The sequence below is a fragment of the Bufo bufo genome, chromosome 4 (genome assembly GCF_905171765.1).
Source record: "Bufo bufo chromosome 4, aBufBuf1.1, whole genome shotgun sequence".
Lineage (NCBI taxonomy): Eukaryota > Metazoa > Chordata > Amphibia > Anura > Bufonidae > Bufo > Bufo bufo.
The window spans coordinates 591,999,723-592,013,597 of record NC_053392.1 but is presented as its reverse complement, the minus strand read 5'-3'; the positions used below and the strand labels follow the sequence as shown (position 1 = coordinate 592,013,597).

Sequence of the window (13,875 nt, the reverse complement as noted above, 5' to 3'; positions counted from 1 at the left end):
GTATTTCTTGGTTATCCCACTTGTATACGAGTGTTTGGTAGAAAAATATTCTTGCGCAGAGTTGTTCTAAAATGTCCACATGGCGATCGCCTCTGTGTAATATGACTATACAGGTATATAGTGTGGTATAAGGTACCGTACTTTACCGATCCTGTAGTGGCGATGTGTCCCCGGATCTAGTGTCCGCTCTTGCAGCTTTTCGGTGTACGCCGGCTTGTCTTTCTCGGGATCCCGCGCGGCGTCCCACGTGATATGTTTCTCCTGGGTCTTAGAGTCCAGGCTTCTTTAGCGCCGGTCTTTATTCCTGCACCGTGTGGCTGAAGAGATAATTGAAAATATAGGATCCGAGAATCAAGTTGTCTTTGATAATTAAACAGAGGTTGGTGCGTTGCTAATTCCCACTGCTGTTCCCCAAACGCGTTTCAGAGCCAAAGGTGCTCCTTCTTCAGTGGTGAGCAGTGAGTGGTCCGAGGATTCCTTTTATACACTTTATACATCTCCTGGGGCAGTACTTATTAAGAATAAGCATCTCCGTAAAATGTGGATTGGATGGGAAAAGTATAAAGTATATTCCCACCATAGTACCATTCAACCTCAAAACACACTGGGCCAGATGTATCATTACTCTGACAGCTCACTCCACTTTCACATATGGCTAAAGTCACTTTTGGCCAAGTCAGATTTATGATTGGCCCTTTAATACTGAGATAAATGTGGTTTGACGGTAGCAGTTTATCCGTCAGTAAGCAGCTTTACAAAAGTCGCACTTCTTTACGAAAAAGTTGCATGTTCTTTTAAAAAGTCGCATAAGATAAGAATGGTCCTCACTGGAGTGATTTTGCGCATTTTTTTTGCAACTTTTTAAATTGTCGCAATAGTAAATCTGTCTAGAGTATCCTTTACATAAGAAAACACGCCCACTTTCAGAAAACTGGCGAGCAAAGCACAGAGCCAATAAAAGTTGCAAATATTTGCGCAGTTCAAGCGATTGCGCAAAAATTTGTGACTTTTTCACTCCATTATTCTGACTTGAGCTAATGATAAATCTGGCCCATAGTGTTTCATGGAGAATTTGCCCAGTGTGTCTTCGACTACTAAGGTGATATATACAGTACAGACCAAAAGTTTGGACACACCTTCTCATTCAAAGAGTTTTCTTTATTTTCATGACTATGAAGGCATCAAAACTATGAATTAACACATATGGAATTATATACATACCAAACAAGTCTGAAACAACTGAAAATATGTCATATTCTAGGTTCTTCAAAGTAGCCACCTTTTGCTTTGATTACTGCTTTGCACACTCTTGGCATTCTCTTGATGAGCTTCAAGAGGTAGTCCCCTGAAATGGTTTTCACTTCACAGGTGTGCCCTGTCAGGTTTAATAAGTGGGATTTCTTGCCTTATAAATGGGGTTGGGACCATCAGTTGCGTTGAGGAGAAGTCAGGTGGATACACAGCTGATAGTCCTACTGAATAGACTGTTAGAATTTGTATTATGGCAAGAAAAAAGCAGCTAAGTAAAGAAAAACGAGTGACCATCATTACTTTAAGAAATGAAGGTCAGTCAGTCAGCCGAAATATTGGGAAAACTTTGAAAGTAAGGGCTATTTGACCATGAAGGAGAGTGATGGGGTGCTGCGCCAGATGACCTGGCCTCTACAGTCACCGGACCTGAACCCAATCGAGATGTTTTGGGGGGAGCTGGACCGCAGAGTGAAGGCAAAAGGGCCAACAAGTGCTAAGCATCTCTGGGAACTCCTTCAAGACTGTTGGAAGACCATTTCAGGGGACTACCTCTTGAAGCTCATCAAGAGAATGCCAAGAGTGTGCAAAGCAGTAATCAAAGCAAAAGGTGGCTTTGAAGAACCTAGAATATGACATATTTTCAGTTGTTTCACACTTGTTTGTTATGTATATAATTCCACATGTGTTAATTCATAGTTTTGATGCCTTCATAGTCATGAAAATAAAAAAAACTCTTTGAATGAGAAGGTTTTGGTCTGTACTGTAGATCAAAAAATGCTGCAAATAAAAGACTTCTATACAACTAATGTTGAATATTCCAAACACACCCCATGGGCCAGATTTATCATTACTCTGACAGCTCACTCCACTTTCACATATGGCTAAAGTCAGTTTTAGCCAAGTCAGATTTATGATCGGCCCTTTAAGTGATAAATGTGGTTTGACGGTAGCAGTTTATCCGTCAGTAAGCGGCTTTACAAAAGTCGCACATCTTTACGAAAAAGTCGCATGTTCTATTAAAAAGTCTCATAAGAGAAACATGGTCCTCACTGGAGTTAAATTGCGCATTTCGACTTTTTAAATAGTCGCAGTTGTAAATCTGTCTAGAGATTAATTTACATAATAAAACACGCCCACTTTCAGAAAACTGGCGAGCATAGTGCAGAGCAAAAAAAAGTCACCAATTTTTGCGCAGTTTTAGCGATTGCGCAAAAATTTGGGACTTTTTCACTCCATTATTCTGACTTGAGCTAATGATAAATCTGGCCCTATGTGTATATATTTAACAGGATAGTAAAAACCGCATATGTGGTTCCCATGCGTCTTTTATATCTTAATTAATGGCTTTTTTAAAGGGGATATCCGGGTTCAGAGCTGAACCCGGACATCCCCCCCTGACTTGAGCATCGGATGCTCTCCTTTGCTCCGCGCTAAATCGTACAGGCAAAGGCATTTTCAGGAGTTCCGGGAAGCCTGGTGATGTCACCGGCACTGATGGGCGGGTTTTAGCGCTGCCCTAGCCAGGAAAACGACAACGGCAGCGCTAAAGTCCACCCATCAGAGCCGGTGAGCCGGTGACGTCGCCGAACACACTGCCGGGGCGGAAGCTTCCGCCCGGCAGTGTGTTATTGTAAGCAAAAGAGCCCGGGCCCTGCGCGATCTAGCGTAGGGCAAAGGAGAGTATCGGAGCATGAGATGCTCCGATGCCAACATCAGGGGGGTGAAAATATGGGTACGTCCGGGTTCAGCTCTGAACCCGGACAACCCCTTTAAGTATATACTATGTACCTGTACATATATTATGGAGAAAATGAAACACAGGACAAATAATTTTTTTATTTTTTTTTTGTGCAGTACATTTTACATCATTAGAGTTGTGTTCACTAGATGTATCTTTCCCTCAATGTTTCGATTTGCCTAGATTTATGAACTAACCCCTAATTGTTTTGTGATTTACATGTAACCCACATATAGAGATAAAAAAGACACATACTTGATACATGTACAAGGTGTATTTATTAACCCTCTAATATCATATGTATTGGAAATATTGTTGCCTTTAGGGTACTTTCACACTTGCGTTTTTCTTTTCCGACACTGAGTTCCGTCCAAGGGGCTCTATACCGGAAAAGAACTGATCAGTTTTAGGCTCCATACACACATCCGCAATTCCATTCCGCATTTTGCGGAATGGAATTGCGGACCCATACATTTCTATGGGGCCGCACGACGTGCGGCCCCGATCCGGAATTGCGGACCCGCACTTCCGTGTCCGCAATTCCAATCCTGAAAAAAATAGAACATATCCTATTCTTGTCCGCAATAGCGGACAAGAATAGGCATATTCTCTTAGTGCCGGCAATGTGTGGTCCGCAAAATGCGGAACACACATTGCCGCTGTCCGTAAATTGCAGATCCGTGGATCCGCAAAACACACACGGATATGTGAATGGACCCCTATCCCCTTGCATTCTGAATGGAGAGCAATCCGTTCAGGATGCATCAGGATGTCTTCAGTTCAGTCTTTTTGACTGATCAGGACGGAGATAATACCGCAGCGTGCTACGGTTTTATCTCCGGCCCAAAAAACTGAACACTTGCCGGAATGCCAGATCCGGCATTAATTTACATTGAAATGTATTAGCGCTGGATCCGTCCTTCCAGGCTGCGCATGTGCAGACCGGTAAAAATGTGAAAAAAAAAATAGAAACGGATCCGTTTGTCCGTATGACAAAAGGACAGACAGATCCGTTCTTGCAATGCATTTGTGAGACGGATCCGCATCTGGATCCGTCTACAAATGCTGTCCGTTTGCATGCAGATTGCCTGATCCGGCAGTTATGGCGACGGAACTGCTTGCCGGATTACTCTGCCGAAAGTGTGAAAGTAGCCGTAGGCCTCCTGCACACGACCGTTTTTTTTCCCCCGTTTACGGGCCATTTTTTTACGGTCTGTAAACGGAACCATTCATTTCAATGGTTCCGCCAAAAAAAACGGAATGTACTCCATAGGCATTCCGTTTCCGTTCCATTGAAAGATAGAACATGTTCTATTATTGCCCGCAAATCACGTTCCGTTGCTCCATTCAAGTCAATGGGTCTGCAAAAAAAACGTAACACATGCGGAAATGCATCCGTATGTCTTCTGTATCCGTTGCGTTTTTGCGGAACCATCTATTGAAAATGTTATGCCCAGCCCAATTTTTTCGATGTAATTGCTGTATATGGCAAACGGAAAAATGGAACAGAAACGGAAAAAAAAACGGAACGGATCCGTGAAAAACGGACCGCAAAACACTGAAAAAGCCATACGGTCGTGTGCAGGAGGCCTTAGGCTCTATTCACACGTCTGTGGTGTGTTGCGGACCCGCAAATTGCGGATCCGCAACACACCCGCCCGGCACCCCTATAGAAAGAATAGGACATGTTCTATCTTTTGCGGAGCTGCGGACCTGAAGATCGGAGCCGTGCTCCGCAACTGCGGATGCAGACAGCACACTGTGTGCTGTCCGCATCCATTCCGTCCCCATAGAAAATGAATGGGATCCGCACCCGTTCGGCAAAATTGCGGAACGGATGCGGACCCATTTGCGGACGTGTGAATGGAGCCTTAGGCCTCCTGCACACGACCGTATGGCTTTTTCAGTGTTTTGCGGTCCGTTTTTCACGGATCCGTTGTTCCATTTTTTGTTGCCGCTGTGTTTCCGTTTCTGTTCCGTTTTTTCCGTATGGCATATACAGTATACAGTAATTACATAGATAAAATTGGGCTGGGCATAACATTTTCAATAGATGGGTCCGCAAAAAACGGAACGGAAACTGAAGATATACGGATGCATTTCCTTATGTGTTCCGTTTTTTTGCGGACCCATTGACTTGAATGGAGCCACGGAACGTGATTTGCGGGCAATAATAGGACATGTTCTATCTTTAAACGGAATGGAAAAACGGAAACGGAATGCATACGGAGTTCATTCCGTTTTTTTTGTGGAACCATTGAAATGAATGGTTCTGTATACGGACCGTATACGGAACGCAAAAAACGGCCAGTAAAATAAACGGGGGGTAAAAACGGTCGTGTGCAGGAGGCCTTAGGCCTTGTTCACATCAGTGTTCAGCCTTTCTGTTCTCCTGCTCCTTTATAGGGTATATGAGCTGAATCCGTCCTTTCCTTTCTCCTGCTCCTATAACGGAGCTGGGTTTTCTCTCTTTTCTTCCATTTGGAATCATTGTACTATTGATCCGAAAGGACTCCTACTTGGGTCTAAACAACATATCCCCATTTTTCCACTGGAGTTTTTGAATTTTTTTTATTTGGACTTATTGCTAGCTTTCTATTTTTATTTTAAGTGCTTTTTTTGGGGATATTTGATATACAGATATATGAATGACTATATTTCAAATATTATGCATTAATAGTCGGATGGGCATTTTTTCCTTGTATTTATTGCACTTTAAATAATACTCTATATTTTTTTCATATAACAATTGAGACGTGTCCACATATGACCAGAAGATAGAGTGCCCCCCGTCCTTTATATATATATTTCACTACGTTCTTTACGACTCTGGGTAGGTCGTGGGGTGTGCACTGATTTATTCTGATGTATACTGGTGAAGCCACAAATTTTCATATTTTTGAAATTTTGCTTTTTTTCAAATATCCAAATCTCACAGGACCCTTTGCCATGCCACTTCACAAAGAGGGCCATGGTAAAACAGGGGGGGGGGGGGGGGGGGCATGCATATAAACAAAAGAAGCAAAACATACAGCGGTTGCCCATAGCAACCAATAAGATCATCGCTTTCATTTTCTAAAGCTGGTCTGAAAAATGCGAGCTGGAAACTGATTGGTGGTACAGGACGCGCTCAGTCTTAGGAAGCAGCGCCCTCTAACGGTTTCCTAACAACGAGCCTTTGATGTGACTTTTACCAGGCTTGCACACACAAGCATTTCAATCTGCGACACGTTGTCATTCCGAATCAAACATGGCGGCCTTCTACGCCTTGCCCACACTTAAAATGGCGGGTGCCGGAAGTGTGGCGGTGTTGTGGGCAGTGCTGGAGCACGTGAGCGGCGGAAGCGCCTTCTCTCTTTCTCATTCAGTCGGCGGCTTCGTGGCAGCGCCTGGGCTTGAGATCAGGAGAGAAAAGGATGGCGCTGAGTCTGACCGTGTCCAGCAGCCCGAGTCCTCCACTGGGTGAGGGGAGCGCTCGCCGCACGGGCCATGTCATTGGCCGCCCCGACTGCTTTCTGATAGATCGCGTGCTGCGGGGAACTACAAGTCCCAGCGTGCCGTGGCATCCTCCCGTGGGCGTGGCATGCTGGGACTTGTGGTTCCCGTCCCGCGGGAGGGGCGTGGTGTGCAGATCAGGGGCAGGCGGTGTGTGGCTGGCCGCAGCTGTCATGGCTTGCATGCTCTGTCATCATCTCTGTGTCATGGATTGCTGGTGCTTGTAGTTCCACCTCTGCAGAGAACATATGTTTTCCCAGCATGTTCTGTTTAGCAGCCTGGCTGTGCTGGTACTTGTAGTCCCCATAGAGGCATATTTTTGATGTATCGGACGAACTAGAAGCCCCATCGTGCTCTGTTCGGTGCCTTGCGGAATGATGGTGCTTGTAGTTAGAGCTCTTTTGCTGCTGTTTCACAACTCCCATCGTGCTTTCATCAGAATATAATGTCCATATCAGAGACTAATCGTGTGGAACCACAACTCCCAGCATGCTCTGTCGGCTTCTCTGTGACATTACCGATTTGATGCGTCCCTTTACGGTCTGTCCCTGGGGTTGGCAAGCTTCAGTGACACTACCACTCCCAGCATGCTCTGTCGGCTTCTCTGACATTACCGATTTGACGCTTCCCTTTACGGTCTATCCCTGGGGTAGGCAATCTTCTGTGACACTACCACTCCCAGCATGCTCTGTTGGCTTCTCTATGACATTACTGATTTGATGCGTCCCTTTACGGTCTATCCCTGGGTTTGGCAAGCTTGTGTGACACTACCACTCCCAGCATGCTCTGTCGGCTTCTCTATGACATTACCGATTTGACGCGTCCCTTAACGGTCTGTCCCTGGGGTTGGCAAGCTTCTGTGACACTACCACTCCCAGCATGCTCTGTCGGCTTCTCTATGACATTACCGATTTGACGCGTCCCTTTACGGTCTATCCCTGGGGTAGGCAAGCTTCTGTGACACTACCACTCCCAGCATGCTTTGTCGGCTTCTCTATGACATTACCGATTTGACGCGTCCCTTTACGGTCTGTCCCTGGGGTTGGCAAGCTTCAGTGACACTACCACTCCCAGCATGCTCTGTCGGCTTCTCTATGACATTACCGATTTGACGCGTCCCTTTACGGTCTGTCCCTGGGGTTGGCAAGCTTCAGTGACACTACCACTCCCAGCATGCTCTGTCGGCTTCTCTATGACATTACCGATTTGACGCGTCCCTTTACGGTCTCTCGGAGGTTGGCAAGCTTCTGTGACACTACCACTCCCAGCATGCTCTGTCGGCTTCTCTATGACATTACCGATTTGACGCTTCCCTTTACGCTCTATCCCTGGGGTTGGCAAGCTTCAGTGACACTACCACTCCCAGCATGTTCTGTCGGCTTCTCTATGACATTACCGATTTGACGCGTCCCTTTACGGTCTATCCCTGGGGTTGGCAAGCTTCTGTGACACTACCACTCCCAGCATGCTCTGTCGGCTTCTCTGACATTACCGATTTGACGCTTCCCTTTATGGTCTATCCCTGGGGTAGGCAAGCTTCTGTGACACTACCACTCCCAGCATGCTCTGTCGGCTTCTCTGTGACATTACCTATTTGACGCGTCCCTTTACGGTCTCTCGGAGGTTGGCAAGCTTCTGTGACACTACCACTCCCAGCATGCTCTGTCGGCTTCTCTGTGACATTACCTATTTGACGCGTCCCTTTACGGTCTCTCGGAGGTTGGCAAGCTTCTGTGACACTACCACTCCCAGCATGCTCTGTCGGCTTCTCTATGACATTACCGATTTGACGCTTCCCTTTACGGTCTATCCCTGGGGTTGGCAAGCTTCAGTGACACTACCACTCCCAGCATGCTCTGTCGGCTTCTCTATGACATTACCGATTTGATGCGTCCCTTTATGGTCTATCCCTGGGGTAGGCAAGCTTCTGTGACACTACCACTCCCAGCATGCTCTGTCGGCTTCTCTGTGACATTACCGATTTGACGCGTCCCTTTACGGTCTCTCGGAGGTTGGCAAGCTTCTGTGACACTACCACTCCCAGCATGCGCACCTGCCTGGCTGTTCTCCCGCAGAAGTGTATGGAGCATGCTGGGAGTTGTAGTATCACAACCACTAGAGGTTGCTGGTCCCTGTTCTAGCCATCTGGTGGTGGGGACCCTGCGCAAAATGACACTTGACAGCAAGGCGTGTAATATTACATGGCAGGGGCGATATTACTGGGGGGTGGTGTACCCCAATAATCTTCATGTGACCTAATAGGGAGCGTGCCCTGGGGTTATCCAATTGTCACATGAATGACAGGTCGGCCGCCCGAGGCGTCCTCTGCTCCTGACATCTCCTCCTCATGTTATGTACCTCCGCAGCGTTACGCGCCAGACGTGTGACTGAATGGGGCCCCGTACCCTGGTAGGACCTGGGACTTTTTTTTTTTTTTTTTTAACGATGGCATAAAATGACTAAATGAGCGCCTATCCCCCACCGTTTCTCGACGCCACCGAGGTCACCCATGTGTCCAGATGTCCGTGTGGAGACCAGGGAAGCGTTGGAATGAACACATACCAGACTGGCTCTTCAGAAACTACAACTCCCAGAATGCCTACTTCTATGGGAGTTAGAAGAGCAGACAAGCATGTTTGCATGCTGGGAGTTGTAGTTTTACAGTCCAGAAGGTTGCTGGTAACTTCAGGACGTGTAAGCACTGCCCACTCGAAGGGCGGATTTACAGAAGCCACTCCCATTTTCAGACCGGTGTTCTGAGCATGCTCAGTACAAGTGAAGTCCCCACCCACATGTACCGGCGCAGCTTGAAGTTGCCAAGACTGTTTTAAAAAATTAGGGACAGTCCCTGCAAATTTGGGACTGTTAGGAACTATGGGCACAGGAGATGCAGGGGGGGGGGTCGGTAAGGTGATTATTTTTTTTATACCATTTTTTAGCTGGCTGAACCACCCCTTTAAAAGGGTTTTCTTATACAGCTCCTGAGGGGTATATGGACGTCATAGAGGGCAGTCCCCAGGGGAGGTGGGGGGTGTCCATACCCATGATGATCCCCTTAGTGCCAGGCCAGCCCCTACTACAGAAATGGGCGGTCACGTGGAGACGACCCTTTAAGTGGACCGCACGGATCTCGCGTACGACCCAAACATCCAGTCATCAGCCATTTGAATCGCTCTCTGGAGGAGACTAGTTTGTAAGGGTCACTAGATTGGTTGCCATAGTGACTCTCTATTTATTTTTTTGCCCACTCCGAGCCCGTTGCAGCCAATCATCGTGCAGCTTCCATTTTTGCAAATCAGAAAGGCAAGCTGAGCGTTGTCGGACAGGTTTGCGTCACCAAAATGTTTTTTTTTTCTGCCAGTTAAAACCAGACAGTAACGCACCTTCCATTTTCTCATTTTTATTTTCTGATTGCAGTTTCTTTTTTTTTCTTTTTTACTTCCAGTCACGGTGGATTTGATTTAAATCATAGTTTTCTACATAAAGACTAATTCTTGCTGGTATAACTTATAATATGCAAGTAGATGAAGATTTAAACAACTTTTCATATTAGTTTGTTTAGGTTGATTCTGCATTCATAGGTTTGTAGACGTTAGGATTAAGGTCTTTTTCTCAACTCTGTTCATGTTATAACATTTTTGCTGTGAGGAAGAGGCATGTGATCTCTGCTGAGTCAAATTCAGTTTTGAGAACTGCAAAAGTAAACCAAGCATCTGTGATAATATCTTGTAGGCAGAGAAACTGCCCAATAATCTTACAAAAACCTCCTGGAAAAGCATGACATTGTGAATGGATTAATGGAATTTATTTACCAAAAAAATTACACATATAGAAACATAGAATGTGTCGGCAGATAAGAACCATTTGGCCCATCTACAGTCGTGGCCAAAAGTTTTGAGAATGACACAAATATTAGTTTTCACAAAGTTTGCTGCTAAACTGCTTTTAGATCTTTGTTTCAGTTGTTTCTGTGATGTAGTGAAATATAATTACACGCACTTCATACGTTTCAAAGGCTTTTATCGACAATTACATGACATTTATGCAAAGAGTCAGTATTTGCAGTGTTGGCCCTTCTTTTTCAGGACCTCTGCAATTCGACTGGGCATGCTCTCAATCAACTTCTGGGCCAATTCCTGACTGATAGCAACCCATTCTTTCATCATCACTTCTTGGAGTTTGTCAGAATTAGTGGGTTTTTGTTTTCCACCCGCCTCTTGAGGATTGACCACAAGTTCTCAATGGGATTAAGATCTGGGGAGTTTCCAGCCCATGGACCCAAAATGTCAACGTTTTGGTCCCCGAGCCATTTAGTTATCAATTTCGCCTTTTGGCACGGTGCTCCATCGTGCTGGAAAATGCATTGTTCTTCACCAAACTGTTGTTGGCTTGTTGGAAGAAGTTGCTGTTGGAGGGTGTTTTGGTACCATTCTTTATTCATGGCTGTGTTTTTGGGCAAAATTGTGAGTGAGCCCACTCCCTTGGATGAGAAGCAACCCCACACATGAATGGTCTCAGGATGCTTTACTGTTGGCATGACACAGGACTGATGGTAGCGCTCACCTTTTCTTCTCCGGACAAGCCTTTTTCCAGATGCCCCAAACAATCGGAAAGAGGCTTCATCAGAGAATATGACTTTGCCCCAGTCCTCAGCAGTCCATTCACCATACTTTCTGCAGAAGATCAATCTGTCCCTGATGTTTTTTTTGGAGAGAAGTGGCTTCTTTGCTGCCTTTCTTGACACCAGGCCATCTTCCAAAAGTCTTCGCCTCACTGTGCGTGCAGATGCGCTCACACCTGCCTGCTGCCATTCCTGAGCAAGCTCTGCACTGGTGGCACTCCGATCCCGCAGCTGAATCCTCTTTAGGAGACGATCCTGGCGCTTGCTGGACTTTCTTGGACGCCCTGAAGCCTTCTTAACAAGAATTGAACCTCTTTCCTTGAAGTTCTTGATGATCCTATAAATTGTTGATTGAGGTGCAATCTTAGTAGCCACAATATCCTTGGCTGTGAAGCCATTTTTATGCAACGCAATGATGGCTGCACTCGTTTCTTTGCAGGTCACCATGGTTAACAATGGAAGAACAATGATTTCAAGCATCACCCTCCTTTTAACATGTCAAGTCTGCCATTTTAACCCAATCAGCCTGACATAATGATCTCCAGCCTTGTGCTCGTCAACATTCTCACCTGAGTTAACAAGACGATTACTGAAATGATCTCAGCAGGTCCTTTAATGACAGCAATGAAATGCAGTGGAAAGGTTTTTTTGGGATTAAGTTAATTTTCATGGCAAAGAAGGACTATGCAATTCATCTGATCACTCTTCATAACATTCTGGAGTATATGCAAATTGCTATTATAAAAACTTAAGCAGCAACTTTTCCAATATTTATGTAATTCTCAAAACTTTTGGCCATGACTGTAGTCTGCCCAATATACTGAATACTATGGATAGCCCCTGGCCCTATCTTATATGAAGGATGGCCTTATGCCTATCCCATGCATGCTTAAACTCCTTCACTGTATTTGCAGCTACCACTTCTGCAGGAAGGCTATTCCATGCATCCACTACTCTCTCAGTAAAGTAATACTTCCTGATATTACTTTTAAACCTTTGCCCCTCTAATTTAAAACTATGTCCTCTTGTAGCAGTTTTTCTTCTTTTAAATATTCTCTCCTCTTTTACCTTGTTGATTCCCTTTATGTATTTAAAAGTTTCTATCATATCCCCTCTGTCTCGTCTTTCTTCCAAGCTATACATGTTAAGGTCCTAATCTTTCCTGGTAAGTTTTATCCTGCAATCCATGTACCAGTTTAGTAGCTCTTCTCTGAACTCTCTCTAGAGTATCAATATCCTTCTGGAGATATGGTCTCCAGTACTGAGCACAATACTCCAAATGAGGTCTCACTAGTGCTCTGTAGAGCGGCATGAGCACCTCCCTCTTTCTACTGGTAATGCCTCTCCCTATACACCCAAGCATTCTGCTAGCATTTCCTGCTGCTCTGTGACATTGTCTGCCTACCTTTAAGTCTTCTGAAATAATGACCCCTAAATCCCTTTCCTCAGATACTGAGGTTAGGACTGTATCACTGATTTTATATTCTGCTCTTGGGTAGAGTTGAGTGAACACCTGGATGTTCGGGTTCGAGAAGTTCGGCCGAACTTCCCGGAAATGTTCGGGTTCGGACGAACCCGAACCCCATTGAAGTCAATGGGGACCCGAACTTTTGGGCACTAAAAAGGCTGTAAAACAGCCCAGGAAAGAGCTAGAGGGCTGCAAAAGGCAGCAACATGTAGGTAAATCCCCTGCAAACAAATGTGGATAGGGAAATGAATTAAAATAAAAATAAAAAAAATAAAAATGAACCAATATCAATTGGACAGAGGTCCCATAGCAGAGAATCTGGCTTCACGTCAGCAGAGAATCAGTCTTTTCATGCCATAGCAGAGAATCTGGCTTCATGTCAGCGCAGAATCAGTCTTCATGTCATAGCAGAGAATCAGGCTTCACGTCACCCACCACTGGAACAGGCCACTGTCCAACATTTAGACCCAGGCAGAGGAGAGAGGTCCCGTAACAGAGAATCTGGCCTTATGTCAGCACAGAATCTGTATTCATGTCATAGCAGAGAATCAGGCTTCACGTCACCCACCACTGGAACAGGCCACTGTCACACATTTAGGCCCAGGCACCCAGGCAGAGGAGAGGTTCATTCAACTTTGGGTTGCCCCGCAATATAATGGTAAAATGAAAATAAAAATAGGATTGAATGAGGAAGAGCCCTGGAGTAGAATAATATATTGTTAAGGGGAGGTAGTTAATATCTAATCTGCACAAGGGATGGACAGGTCCTGTGGGATCCATGCCTGGTTCATTTTTATGAACGTCAGCTTGTCCACATTGGCTGTAGACAGGCGGCTGCGTTTGTCTGTAATGACGCCCCCTGCCGTGCTGAATACACGTGCAGACAAAACGCTGGCCGCCGGGCAGGCCAGCACCTCCAAGGCATAAAAGGCTAGCTCTGGCCACGTGGACAATTTGGAGACCCAGAAGTTGAATGGGGCCGAACCATCAGTCAGTACGTGGAGGGGTGTGCACAGGTACTGTTCCACCATGTTAGTGAAATGTTGCCTCCTGCTAACACGTTCCGTATCAGGTGGTGGTGCAGTTAGCTGTGGCGTGGTGACAAAACTTTTCCACATCTCTGCCATGCTAACCCTGCCCTCAGAGGAGCTGGCCGTGACACAGCTGCGTTGGCGACCTCTTGCTCCTCCTCTGCCTTCGCCTTGGGCTTCCACTGGTTCCCCTGTGACATTTGGGAATGCTCTCAGTAGCGCGTCTACCAACGTGCGCTTGTAGTCGCGCATCTTCCTATCACGCTCCAGT

At 45.8% G+C, this 13,875-nt stretch overlaps 1 protein-coding gene across 4 annotated transcripts in view; it reads left to right on the top strand.

The window, feature by feature from the left end:
• The first annotated feature begins 6,315 nt into the window (after positions 1-6,315).
• Positions 6,316-13,875, top strand: part of EPRS1 (glutamyl-prolyl-tRNA synthetase 1) — a 113,374-nt gene continuing 105,814 nt past the window's right edge. For all 4 annotated transcript variants that reach the window (XM_040430449.1, XM_040430452.1, XM_040430450.1 and 1 more), the window contains exon 1: positions 6,316-6,451. In XM_040430449.1, the coding sequence (XP_040286383.1) occupies positions 6,406-6,451 (46 nt within the window). In that variant the 5' untranslated portion in view covers positions 6,316-6,405. The remainder of the gene's footprint in view (positions 6,452-13,875) is intronic.